Source organism: Mustela lutreola, chromosome 9, assembly GCF_030435805.1.
Source record: "Mustela lutreola isolate mMusLut2 chromosome 9, mMusLut2.pri, whole genome shotgun sequence".
NCBI lineage: Eukaryota > Metazoa > Chordata > Mammalia > Carnivora > Mustelidae > Mustela > Mustela lutreola.
The window spans coordinates 68,906,095-68,919,630 of NC_081298.1; the positions used below are offsets into that span (position 1 = coordinate 68,906,095).

General features: G+C 42.3%; 1 protein-coding gene across 1 annotated transcript in view; it reads left to right on the forward strand.

The window, feature by feature from the left end:
• The first annotated feature begins 770 nt into the window (after positions 1-770).
• The window catches only part of LRPPRC (leucine rich pentatricopeptide repeat containing), a 105,076-nt gene continuing 92,310 nt past the window's right edge, over positions 771-13,536 (forward strand). The window contains exon 1 of the mRNA XM_059134604.1: positions 771-970. Within this exon, the coding sequence (XP_058990587.1) occupies positions 822-970 (149 nt within the window). The 5' untranslated portion in view covers positions 771-821. The remainder of the gene's footprint in view (positions 971-13,536) is intronic.

The following is a 13,536-nucleotide window of genomic DNA, read 5'->3' on the forward strand; positions in this document are numbered from 1 at the left end:
GAAGGCAAGGGCTTCCGGTTTTCTCCCAGATTTGGCTTCAGACTCTTATCTTTATCGTTATCTCACCTCGGTGACTGGTGCGTTTATCGAACGAAGAAGCGGGGTGGGAGTTGGGGAAGATAATGAATTCAGTTCCACCTTTAAAACCAGACGACCCTGGTTAGCACCCACCTCTGAACTAAGGCGAGGCGCTGCTTACTGATTTAGGCTTGGACCCACGTATTTTCACACTATGTTCAAGCCCCACAGGAACACAAACCACATCCTATTTAACTTTGGCACAGTGCAAAGGTCCTCAACGTTTTTCAGTCCCACACCTCTCAGAGCTTTCCGATCAGGACGTTGCCATCCGCTCGGCAACTTCGGCGCTGAGCCGGCAACAAAAACCGCGCACAACCGCGAACTGTCCCACACGCTGGGACCTTCATAGTCGGCTCTTCTCGCGAGTTCCCGGGTGTCCTTGCTAGTTGGCCCCCCGCAAGCCCCTGCGCTAACCTGGGAGGAGTCGACCTCTGCTGACTCTACCAACTGGAAAGTGAAGGGGTGGAGGCATTGAACATGCTGAGAGAAAGGTTAGAAAATGAAAAGAGGATCCCGCTCAGATAATCAGGCACGATACGTTGTTAATAACATATCACACGGGGCTCATATGTCCTTGGAGAAATCTATTTGTCTATCTTCTAAGCGTAAAGCAACGCGCGGCTCCCCCTACGTCTGGCGCGTCCGGCCTTTGGGCTCTCCCGCGCCGGGCGACCCCGCGGTCACGTGCTCCCCCTGTCCTTCTCGCCCAGCGTGCATCCTGCGGTGGGGACGGCCGAGCCATGGCAGCCCTGCTGAGACCAGCTCGCTGGCTCCTCCGAGCCGGGGCAGCCCCGCGCCTCCCGCTCTCCCTGCGCCTCCTCGCAGGAGGCCTGAGCCGGCCGCACGCTGTCCCTTGTCTGCCCGCCGGCTGCGGCGGGCCCCTTGCAGGGTGAGTGCCCACGCGCTACCCGCTGCCTGTCTGCAGCGCGGGCGTCCCCCGGGGTCATGGTGCTGGCGGGGGCCGGGCCTGCCTGTCTTTCTCTGTGCCCTCTTGCTCGCCCTAAGGCCAAACGTCCCGGGGTCTTGGACCCCGCTTCCCAGCGGGGGTTTCGGGTGACAGGGTCAGTCGACTTGAGAAGGTCACGGCCGTGTGCTGGGTTTGCTTCCGGCATGGATTTAGCTCTCGCTTGGGACTGCGTTTTCCTGTCCTCGGGCTACCGGCGACCCGTTAAGGGGGGGTGAGGGGCGGGGGGCTTTGAAGGCTGCTGCTGGGATCTGATGTTACTCTTCTCTTTAGGATTCACGGGCTTGGATGCTGGCCCACGTGCGAACATTATCGGTGATCAGTAACGAGCTAAAACTTAGATTTCGATAAGTTTATATTTGGGGGGTGGAAGGGATAGGTTGGGAATTTGGGGTGAACAAGGGATAGTTTAGATAGGGACGTTTAATTGTGATCAGCTTGGGCTTTTGCCTACATTTTCTGGAGTGGAGTTTTCCTCGATATTTACAGGGGTGTGGTATGGGTTGGGAATTGTCACAGTAGGGCTATGTTAGTGTCAGTGAGTGAATAAGGGAACATGTGCGGGCACTTCGTGGGGATAAAAGGATGCCAAGGGCTTAGTGGTGTTACGCGCATGAATAAATGCTTCATGGATTGAGGTTTATCAGGAAGTAGGTCTGGCATAGACTTGGAGAGGGGATAAGGAAGTCTGGTGAAAAAGTACTGGAGTAGTATTCTGACCATCTGAGAAAGGGAGATGGGCACTGAGGTTTTAGTATTGGAGAAAAACTGATTTTGAAATACTGTTAATAAATAAAGGTACTTTGGGAGACAATTTAGGACTAAGAGCTAAGGATTTGCCGTTGGACAAGTTAACATTTCTAGGCCTCAGTTTACTTAGTTAGATGGAGTGGTAATATCGTTGGTAGTACTGCATGAGATTATCTATAAAAAACACCTAGCATAAGGCCTGGTACCTAGTAAGTGCTTTATTAGTTATAATAATAGTAATAACCATGATTACATGGATCTTTGTGGAGCAGCCTGGAAACCTATTCTCTGCATAAAATTATATGGAGGAAAAGTTTTATGACTTCTTAACCACGCAGTTATAGATCTTTGGAATGTAGCCTACTTGTAACTTACCGCCTTCCTGGATTTTGTTTTTAGGTCTGAACAGTTAACCTTCAGGAGCCATGCCTCTGCATTCTCAGAAAGCATTTCTCTTCTTTCAAAGACTTTATTTGGAGAAAGTTGTGTCAGTTACTCTTATTTTTTAGTTCTTAACTATCCCTGTGAGGCCAGAGGAGGGTGGATGGTATCTCTCATCGTTCCTGTTGTGTTTGAGGAAAACAGTAGAACAGAATCTCGCAGAAAGGGTATTGGCCTGAGTGTTCATCAGACCTGGATTCCATTTACTTGCTGTATAATCTTACCTAAGTTCTTTGATCCTCAGTTTCATGATTTGTAAAGCAAGAGATAACAAGGCCTTTCTCTCTCCTTTGCAAAGATGGTTTCTTGTCCTTTAGGATTCAGCTTAAATGCTGTTTCTTCAGAGGTTTATCTCCGCACTCAATGTAAAAACTACCCTATTTTAGTTTTATCATGCTGTGTTTGACTTGTCTAATATTAATCTGCTTTTTGTTTGTTTTCTCAGTAGAAAAAGTGAATTACATAAGAGCAGAACGTTATCTTGCTCACCACTATGCTCAGCTCATAACAAGCAATGAGAAGAGTATTCCCTCTTTCTCTCGTACTCTTAACAGTCCTTTTATATAGTCTCCTGTCCCACAGCCTGCAAGCATGCCAAGATCTTTCCCGTCTGAAAAAAACAAACCCTTTCCTAGGACTCTGGACTCATCTCTGAGTCAGTTTCCCTCCCCCTGTCCCTGTTTCTGTCTCCCTTATTTCCTCACTTTATATTTACTCTTCCACCTACTGCAGTCACACTGTTTTATTTATTAATTTTTTATTTATTAATATTTTTATTTTATATTATTTACTTAATAAGTACGTTTCACACCCAGCGTGGTGCCCGACATAGGACTTGAATTAGTGACCATGAGAGCGCCACCTGAACTGAGATCAAGAGTTGGACGCTTGGGCGCCTGGGTGGCTCAGTGGATTAAGCCGCTGCCTTCGGCTCGGGTCATGATCTCAGGGTCCTGGGATCGAGTCCCGCATCGGGCTCTCTGCTCAGTGGGGAGCCTGCTTCCTCCTCTCTCTGTCTGCCTCTCTGCCTACTTGTGATCTCTCTCTGTCAAATAAATAAATAAAATCTTAAAAAAAAAAAAAAAAAAAAAGAGTTGGACGCTTAACCAACCGAGCCACTCAGGTGCTTCTGTTTTATATTTTTAAATTATAAAACTCATGTTCCTTGGAGAGCAATTGCAAAATACAGAGAGAATAGTAATAAATTAAGAATCACCCTTAGGTGCCTTGCTGGCTCAGTTGGTGGAGTGTGAGGCTCTTGGTCTTGGAATTTTAAGTTTGAGCCCCATGTTGGGTGCAGAGATTATTTAAAAATAAAATATTAAATAAATAAATGAAACAAAAAAAGATACCCTTAATTCTGTCACCCAGAGACAGCCATTGACATATGTATATGCGTGTGTACATATATATGTATATGTATATGTGGGAGAGGGAGAAACCGGCTTTATGCTGAGCAGGGAACCAGATGTGGTGATTGAGCCCAGGGCTCTGGAATCATGACTTGAGCTACGCAGGCGCCTCGGAGCCTCACTTCTTAGGGTTCCTTTCCATGGTGTTCTGTATTCTAGCTATACCAAACTACTACTTCTGAGTCCTCTACAGCAGGGCTTTTTAATGAGCATAAGAATTCCTTGGGGGAGGTGGGGGAAGAATTCCTTGGGGATGTCATGAAAATGGAGATTCTGATTTTGTAGGTCTAGACAGGGGAACTGAGATTCTGCATTCCTAACAAGCCCCAGATGGTAAAGGTACTATTGGTCCAGAGCTCTGTGGGTCCATGTTGCACATCTCTTTGCCTTTGAATGTGGTGTTTACTCTTGGGATGTGTCGCCCCTTTCCCCTACTCAGGTGTTCCTTTTCTCTGTTAAATCTTGATTGCTTCTCCCATTTGACCTCTGCTGTTTTGTGTTTCCCTTAGATCCTGAATCATTAAGCATTATTATATGTACCAAACAGCCCTCCAGACCTGGCTGTAAGTTCCTTGAAGGCAGTGATTTTGTCTTTTTCCCTCCCCTGGTGTCTGACTTTGTGGCACATAATAGGTATCAAATATTTTTTGAGTAAATCACTGAAAATCTTAGGCATTGAGGAAGGAATATTGTGACATGCAAAGACATTTGAAGGGATATTTAATCCATGCCTGTAGTGCAGTGGCACTACATGCAATTCATGCCGATCTTGCTTTCTAAGTATGTCTTATGAAAGACAGATGAGGATTATTGAGTCAAATTCTAGAATTATTAATTTATTAATAATTAATTTTATTGGGCGCCTGGGTGGCTCAGTGGGTTGGGCTGCTGCCTTCGGCTCGGGTCATGATCCCAGGGTTCTGGGATCGAGTCCCGCATCGGGCTCTCTGCTCAGCGGGGGGCCTGCTTCCTCCTCTCTCTCTCTCTCTCTGCCTGTCTCTCTGCCTACTTGTGATCTCTCTCTGTCAAATGAATAATAAAAAATCTTAAAAAATATAATTACTTTTATTAATTTGTTTTCAGACTTGAAGTGCCAGAAGGTATATACTTCTGTATTCTTCAGTCTTGCTTCTCATTCCTATGTCAGTACTTTTTTCTTTTTTTTAAACAAATTTTTCTTAAAAACCAGCTCTTCCCTTATTTTCTGTGGGAAGTTTGAGGGGCAAATACTATTGCTTTCCCCCAGACTTTTTTAAAATTTTTCTCATACTTCTGAATCAGAAGCTGCTTATACTTTGTTGTGAGTTTGCAGACTTGTGCTTCAGAAGAAAGATAAGCTTTGAATTAAATCTGTTTGGAAGTGGATCTAGATTGATGATTGGCTTAAGGGTGAAGAGCACATACTGCCCTATGACAGAATGATGTGACTTCTAAGGTTGGAAGGAAAGAAAACTTTCCCTTGTTTATTTCTTAATGAGAAAAAGATTTTCTCAGCAAATATTAAGAATCTGTCTGGGTTATGATTCAGCCTCTGGTTTCTGTGTGTTTATAAATTTATCAGTTACAGAGGGTTGTGATAGGCACATGTCCCACTCCTATATGTTGTCCATAAAAGAAGAGCGTAATACTGTGGTTTTTCAGAGAAAAGAGCAGTCACATTTGTTTGTGGTAGGGGCTCAATTGAGTTTAAGAGGACACATGGTAATAAGTAGTCAGAGTGCTCTAGGGGAGGAGAGCATGGAGGGACTTGGAGACCATACTTCCATCCTGTGTGGCTACGTGGGGTTAGGTGTCATGGAAGTTGATATTACCAAGGCCCGTTGATTCCTTCTAGCTATTAAGGTTGATTAGAAGCTGGTTATTTGATGATTGAGAGCCATTGGAGGGTTTTGAGAGGTACAGGTATTGACAAAGTTTATATAGACTCAGGAGAGATAGAGGCTGGGGATGGAAAGACCAATAGGAGCAACATTGATCCACAGATCAGGGCTCATAGGACTTCAGCTAGATGGTGCAGAACTGAAGCAAAAATAAAAACAAACCACTTCCTTTTCTTCTTGAGAGGGAGTGAACAGGAGATTGGTCAGCATGTTGGCAGGTTGGATTTGGAGATGAGGATAAATAGTAGTACCTTCGGATTAGATCTTTTCCATTTTCAAGTTGTTTATATGAATACATCACACATGTATTTCATCTTCTATGGGTTCATATTACAAATTAGGGAACAAGCTTAGAAGAGTCAAGTAATTTATCTGGGATCTCCAGTTGGGGATTTAACTGTAGACACTGATGCCCAGTTTTGAAGTGTTTTGAGTAATATTGTGCTTTAGGTGTTGAGGGGATTGCTTATGGACATAAAGACATTTTTTAAAAAGGTGATATGATACATTATAGATTTAGAAATTAAAGACTATCACAGATAACTAAGCACATAAGATCTGAGAATGTAAACTCTGGAAGGAATCTTGAGAGTAAATCTTGTCTATCCCTGTCTCACTTTATAGAGCCTAAAGAGTGTCTTGTTCATGTCACATCATAGGTCCCAACATGTGTAACTGTTCATCACTTCCTGTCATAGCTGAGACAAAGGAGACATACTTTTGGACTGGAAGACCTTGAGAGGGAGGGGATGTCTGGATAGGTGGAAAGGAATTGGTGTTTCAAGCCAGGAGACTTTTAAGTGTGGAAGAGTTGTAAGTGGCTTTTCTAGTCTAAAATTTTTGGTCTGTTTAGGGGACAGCTTAACTGGACAAGACTTTTTGGAGAATTGAAGTCTTGTGAAATAGTTGCATGAGAAAGGTCATTGAGATAGCTTTACAAAATATTTTCTTCAAAGGTCACTCAGCAGACACTTACCAAGTCTGTTCTATAATAAAAGCTATTTTTGAGCCCTGTTTGTTAGGAATTTTATATATTTTTTCCTTATATGATCTTTGCAAGGTAGGTACTTTTCTTCAGAGGAAGTAACTAATGATTAGAAAGACCAAATACGGGGCGCCTGAGTGGCTCAGTGGGTTAAGCCTCTGCCTTCGGATCAGGTCATGATCTCAGAGTCCTGGGATCAAGTTCCGCATCAGGCTCTCTGCTCGGAAGCAGGGAGCCTGCTTCCCCCTCTGTCTCTCTGCCTGCCTCTCTGCCTACTTGTCATCCCTCTCCTCTCTCTCTGTCAAATAAATAAACAAAAAAAAAAAATCTTCAAAAAAAAAAAAAAAAAAAAAGAACAAATACTTTTACCAGAGTCACATAGTTGTTAAATAGGCATAGTTTAGATTTGACTAGGTCTTTAAAAATAAGTGTGTTTTCTGCTATTACACTTTTAAAAGAAGGTGCTCTGGGAAGTGTGCAGTTAATATTTATTATGCTGACTTTGCAGGGTCCTCTGTGTATACTTTTCTCAGTTTTGCTCAACCTTCCGGCGATTATGTACTGCCTTCAGATTTTTTGGTCCGATCTAAGTACTACTGACACTGTTACTTGTATTTAATGTTCTTCTTAACATTGGTTTTAGGTTTATTTATTTTTTTTTTTTTAAAGATTTTATTTATTTATTTGACACACAGAGAAATCACAAGTAGTCAGAGAGGCAGGCAGAGAGAGAGAGGGAAGCAGGCTTTCCGATGAGCAGAGAGCCCGATGCGGGACTCGATCCCAGGACCCCGAGATCATGACCTGAGCCGAAGGCAGAGGCTTAACCCACTGAGCCACCCAGGCGCCCTGGTTTTAGGTTTAAACTGATGTTATAACTTAATTTTATCTTAAGCAAAAATATTAGTAAAATAAAGAGCTTGATGTGATAGTTACTTTTAAATATTAATTAAAATAGATAAAACGACTGAAATGAAAATTTTTTGTTTAAATACTACCTAAAACCATCTTGCCTAGCAGACGGGTGATATTTTTGGAAACACTGCAGTATCTCAGTTAATCTTTGTGATAGCCTCGTGAGGTAAATACTGTTAACTTGCGGATTTTACAGGCTTAGAGTTGCAGTAATTTGGCCACCCATCTTATAAAATGGCACAGCCTGAAGTCAGGCTGGTCTATAGGACTCAGTCTTGTGCTCGTAAAGCTCAGAGCTCCTGTGTTTCTGCAGTGCCATGGAGCCTTCTATTTTCGTCTCTCTCTTTTTTTTTTTTTTAAAGATTTTATTTATTTATTTGACAGAGAGAGATCACAAGTAGACGGAGAGGCAGGCAGAGAGAGAGAGAGGGAAGCAGGCTCCCTACTGAGCAGAGAGCCCCACGCGGGACTAAATCCCAGGACCCTGAGCATGACCTGAGCCGAAGGCAGCAGCCCAACCCACTGAGCCACCCAGGAGCCCCTATTTTTGTCTCTTAAGATTGTGCTTGTTAAGTGTTCATGAAAATGGTTCATAATGGGGTAGGATGTATAAGGGGATTAAGTAAGCCTCTAAGGCACTTTTACATGAAATTTTCTTCATCATATTTAAGGAAGTGAGAATGAACAAATTGCATTGGTGAGACTTGTTGCTTGGAATTTGCAGTTAAATGGTCAGGGAACTTTGGTGATAGGTGTTTCTTTCCCATTTCCACACCCACTCTGGTATAGACTTCCCTCAGCTTTTTACTTGGACTACTGCAATAGTTTTCTAAATGGCATCTCTCTCTTAATTGTTGCTACCTTCTAATTTATTCTTCATTCCCCAGCTAGACTAATCTTTCTAAAATGGAAATAGATCACGCCACATCCCCTGCTTAGAAACCGTCAATTTCTGTAATTGAAATAAAATCTGTACTGAAAATAAAATCCAGACCATCTATTGTCACAGGTTTTCATGATCTAGCCCACTCACTAGCCCAGTCTTCCTCTTCAACCTCATCCCATCTGTGTTGCTCACTTGCTTGGCCTGCTGACTGTCTGGCTTGCTTGGAGTACTTCTCTGTTGTGCATGGCTGCTGCTTTTAATGCTCAGCTAAAAAATTGGTGGAGGCTTTCCATTCTTTAGTCTCACCTTCCCAGTCCAGGTTTAATTAAGATGTATTCCTGACCTTAACCTTGGGCATCTCAGTTGGTTAATCGTCTGACGCTTAATTTTGGCTCATGTCATGGTCCCAGGATTTTAGGATTGAGCACTGAGACATGCTCTATGGGGAATCTGCTTAAGATTCTTTCCCTTTCCCTCTGACTTCCCTCCAATCCCACATGCATGTGTATATTCTCTCTCTGTCTCTCTTTCAAATAAATAAATCTTTAAAAATAAATAAAAGGCATTATTCGGCACCTGCCTGGCTTAGTTGGTAGAGCATACAACTCTTGATTTCATGGTTGTGAGTTAAAGTCCCACATGGGGCATGGAGCATACTTTAAATAAATAAAAGGAGGCATTATATTTTTGAGTTTTTAACATGTTAAAACTTAACTGGAATCAGTATCTGTATGCAACTTTTTAAGAAGAATTACATACTGTGACTAAGTTGGGTTTATTCCACGTGTGCAAAGCTGACTCAACATTTGAAAATCAGTCCATGTAATCATACATACCAACAGGCTAAGGGAAACTCAAGCGGAATAGGTAAAATGAGAGATGTGTGAGCCCATGAAATAAGTTTGAGATCTCCATTGTCTACAGAACAGTACAGCAAAATAAGTGGGGAGAGCAGCTTTATGGACATCAGTCTTGTATTTTTGGACATGTTATAAAATCTAAATGCCTTTCTTTTCAGCCATTGGAGGCTTTCCATCCTCTAGTCTCACCCTCACAGTCCAGTTTTAATTTTCATTACTTCTAGTGTGAACCCCCTATTGTAGCCATGTTCGTTTCCTTGATGCCTTTCTGCCATGTTGAACTCATTTCAGAGAGATTACCTAAATACAGATCTGGGACTTGGATCCTGTCATTAACTACCTTTTATTGTGACTTTGGGCAAGTTGTTTCAGTTTTCTTATCAATAAAATGAGGATTATGGTAATAAGTTTTGTTACCTAGCATGCATCATTAAATGCTTGATAAACGTCAGTTACTGGTTATACCTACTCTATCACTCTATCACATATCTGTATCCCTCCCCTTTTTTTTTTTTTTTTAATTCTGGGAGCTCCAAAGTGTTAGATGCTAGAGTGACTCATAAGAGCAACGGAGTTAACTTGGGAGGGAGAGTTTGAGAACACGTGTAATTAGTTTGGTGCACATTTGAAGCTAAAAAATAATGAGTGGGGTGCGTGGGTGGCTCAGTGGGTTAAGCTTCTGCCTTCAGCTCAGGTCATGATCCTGGAGTCCTGGGATTTATGGAAAAGGCAAAACTATAGAGAAGGAGAAGTGTGGTTGTAGGGGTTTAGGAGAATGGGGGAGGGGAAGAATAGGTGGAGCACAGGGCAATTTTAGGGCAGTGAAACAATTCGGTGACTACTGTAATGCTTGTCATACATTTGTCAAAACCCATAGGTATGTACATACACAGAGTGAACCCTCTTGTAAACTACGGGCTGTAATGTATCATGATTGGTTTATTATTTATAACACATGTACCACAGTAATACAAGATATAAATAGGGGAAACTGGGTGGAGGGGGAAGAGCATATACAGGAACTGTACTCACTGCACAGTTTTTCTGTAAACCCAAAAATGCCTTGAAAAGGTAAAATATTGGAAAAAAGTACAGACTTAAGAGAGGAGTCCCATGGAAGCTTGCTTAAAATAATCTGCACTGCATGCCTTTTTGAAATAGGGACATTCAAACATAAAATCATTATTTTTTTTGTACTGAAGAGTTAAAATAATTGCCACCAGCACTAAAACAACAACAACAACACTGAGAATAACAATGCCAGATTTTGCCAGAGAAAGTTAAAGGGTTATCTGAATACAGTGGTGATTGCCAGAGTCTCTGGAGGGAACCTAAGATGTTTAACTCAGAAATGCAAAGGAGGGCCTCTGGGTGGCTCAGATGGTTAAGCGACTGTCTTCTGCTCGGATCATGATCCCGGGGTCCTAGGATCGTCCCAAATAAGGCTCTCGCTGCTCTGTGGGGAGCCTGCTTCTCCCTCTCCCTCTGCTTGCAGCACCCCCTGCTTGTGCTTGCTCTCTCTCTAATAAATAAATAAAATCTTAAAAAAAAAAAAAGAAATGCAAAGGAGCAATTTATGACACATTGATGAAAAGTTAATAATTTTCCCTTACATGAGGCGCCTGGGTGGCTCAGTGGGTTAAGCCGCTGCCTTCGGCTCAGGTCATGATCTCAGGGTCCTGGGATTAAGAGTCCCGCATGGGGCTCTCTGCTCAGTGGGGAGCCTGCTTCCCTCTCTTTCTCTCTGCCTGCCTCTCTGCCTACTTGTGATCTCTCTCTGTCAAATAAATAAATAAAAATCTTAGAAATAATAATAATAATAATTTTCCCTTACATGGTTACACCAGTTTTGGTCATCAGAATTTGGCTTGTGCAAGTCTGATAGGTAGGTGCTACACTACACGGACGTACTTTCACCCCTGGACTTCTTCTTTACTTCTGTCATAACATACGTACTGTTCCAGGCATGGAGTTCCTAATTTCCTACTGGGTGTGTTTCTGTGGAATTTAAAAATAAATTTTGGGCCAAATAATCAATGTAGAAAGCACTGCCATGTAGGGAAGCACTGGAGACTTCCTTTTGAAGAGTGAAGCATCCTTTAGTTAAGTATGTAACCCTTCACCGTCATTCATTCTATGGTGGATTCATAGTTCAGCATATCTAATTAAAGTCAAGTATACTTGTGCGAAGGAGACTTGGCCTCATTAAAGATCTGTTTGTGAGGAAAAATTAGCTTTAAAATGTTGAGAATAAAGTTCTGGTTTATTAACCTGGCTTCTGTCTAAATTTTGTATTTGTTAGAACTTACATTTTAAAACTGTACTTTATTTTATTTTTATTTTAGAAAGATTTTTATTTATTTATTTGACAGACAGAGATCACAAGTAGGCAGAGAGACGGGGGAGGGGTACGGCGGGGGTGGGGTGGGGTAGGGAGAAGCAGGCTCCCTGCCGAGCAGAGAGCTGGATGCAGGGCTCCATCCCAGGACCCTGAGATCATGACCTGAGCTGAAGGCAGAGGCTTTAACCCACTGAGCCACCCAGGTGCCCCGAAAACTGAATTTTAGCAAAAGTTTTACTTTTGCGCTTTTTCACAGCTTACAAGATTTGAGTTGTGTTAAAAAAAAAACTTGGCAAATATATTTCACTACAACTTTGAAATTTCTTTCTCTTTTTTAAACATTTTTTATTTTGAAGTGATCTCTACACCCAACATGGAGCTTGAACTCACAACCCCGAGATGACAAGTTGCATTTACCACCAACTGAGCCAGCCCGGCACTCCTGCAGTTCTGAAATTTACATATTAATCAGTTTTCGTTGTTGAACAATATATTTTTTTTTTTTAAAGATTTTATTTATCAGAGAGAGAGAGGGGGAGAGAGCGAGCACAGGCAGACAGAATGGCAGGAGGGAGAGGGAGGGAGAGGGAGAAGGGAGAGGGAGAGGGAGAAGCAGGCTCCCTGCTGAGCAAGGAGCCCGGGACTCGATCCCAGGGCCTCGATCCCAGGGACTCGATCCCAGGGCGCTGGGATCATGACCTGAGCTGAAGGCAGCTGCTTAACCAACTGAGCCACCCAGGCGTCCCAGAACAATATTATTGATTGCACACTCACCTGAACTTCATATATTCTGGATGATTTAAAATAATGTTATTTTGTGTTTGCCTAACAAGGGTATAGTTCAGTAAAAACTGATCCAGTAGATATAGGTTCATGGCCAGAGAAAACCTTTGAAAATAGAGGATAAATATTTAGGAGTGGTATATATTTCTGTAGTTTGTAGGTGGTTAACATTTAATTAACTCAGCTTATTTTAACAAACTAATCAATTAGCCATCTATAATGTACTGAACATTAGGTTTGTAAAAGTAAGAAGACTTTGTCTTAGTGTCCTGATTTTTTCCATTGTTTTCCAATTTGTTTACATAGATAGAATCCTTGAAGGCCAGAGTGCTTGTGATTTGGTAGAGTTTCTGGTCTAGCATCAAGTTACTGCCTTTGTGATTTACATAATCTTGTGGTGAAACTTTTGGTATAGCTTTCTTTATTGTAGCATCACATACTCAGTTATTCAATTTGTGACTGGTTTTCCAGGCTAAGAACAACAGTTTTACTTATTTATTTAAGATTTTATTTATTTATTTGTCAGAGAGAAAGAGAACACAAGCAGGGGAAGCTGCAGGCAGAGGGAGAAGCAGGCTTCAGAGGGAGAAGCAGGCTTCACGTTGAGCATGGAGCCCAGACGTTGGTCTCCATCCCAGGACCTTGGGATCATGACCTGAGCCAAAGGCAGCCTCTTAATCTACTGAGCTACCTAGCCATCCCTATTTATTTATTTTTGGAAAGTTTTTTTTTTTTTATTTGAGAGAGACAGAAAGCACTAGCAGGGTGGGGGAGGAGGGGAGGAGCAGAGGGAGAGGGTAGAAGCAGATTGTCCACTGGCAGGGAGCCCTGATTGGGGGGAGGGGTTTAAGGATGGAGGATGTCTCCATCTCAGGACCCCAGGATCTTGATCTGAGCAGGAGCCTGAAGCTTAACTGACTGAGCCACCCAGGCATCCTAACAGTTTTATTTTTAAACTCACTACTTTGTAAATATTTTTTTGGTACTTGTGGTAAAGATGTGCATATACAAGAAAAATGGGGTTATCATCCTAAAGGCATCCCTGGATTAGTAAGTATTTTTACATCATACTTCGTTAATATGTGCTTTGTATATATTACTTAGTTATATTTATTGGCTGCTATTGGAAAGTTTAAGGTATTTTGGGATAAATGTGTAAATCTTTGCACATTAGAAATTTTGTGATAGGGTGCCTGGGTGGCTCAGGTGGTTGATTAAGCATCTGCCTTGGGCTCAGG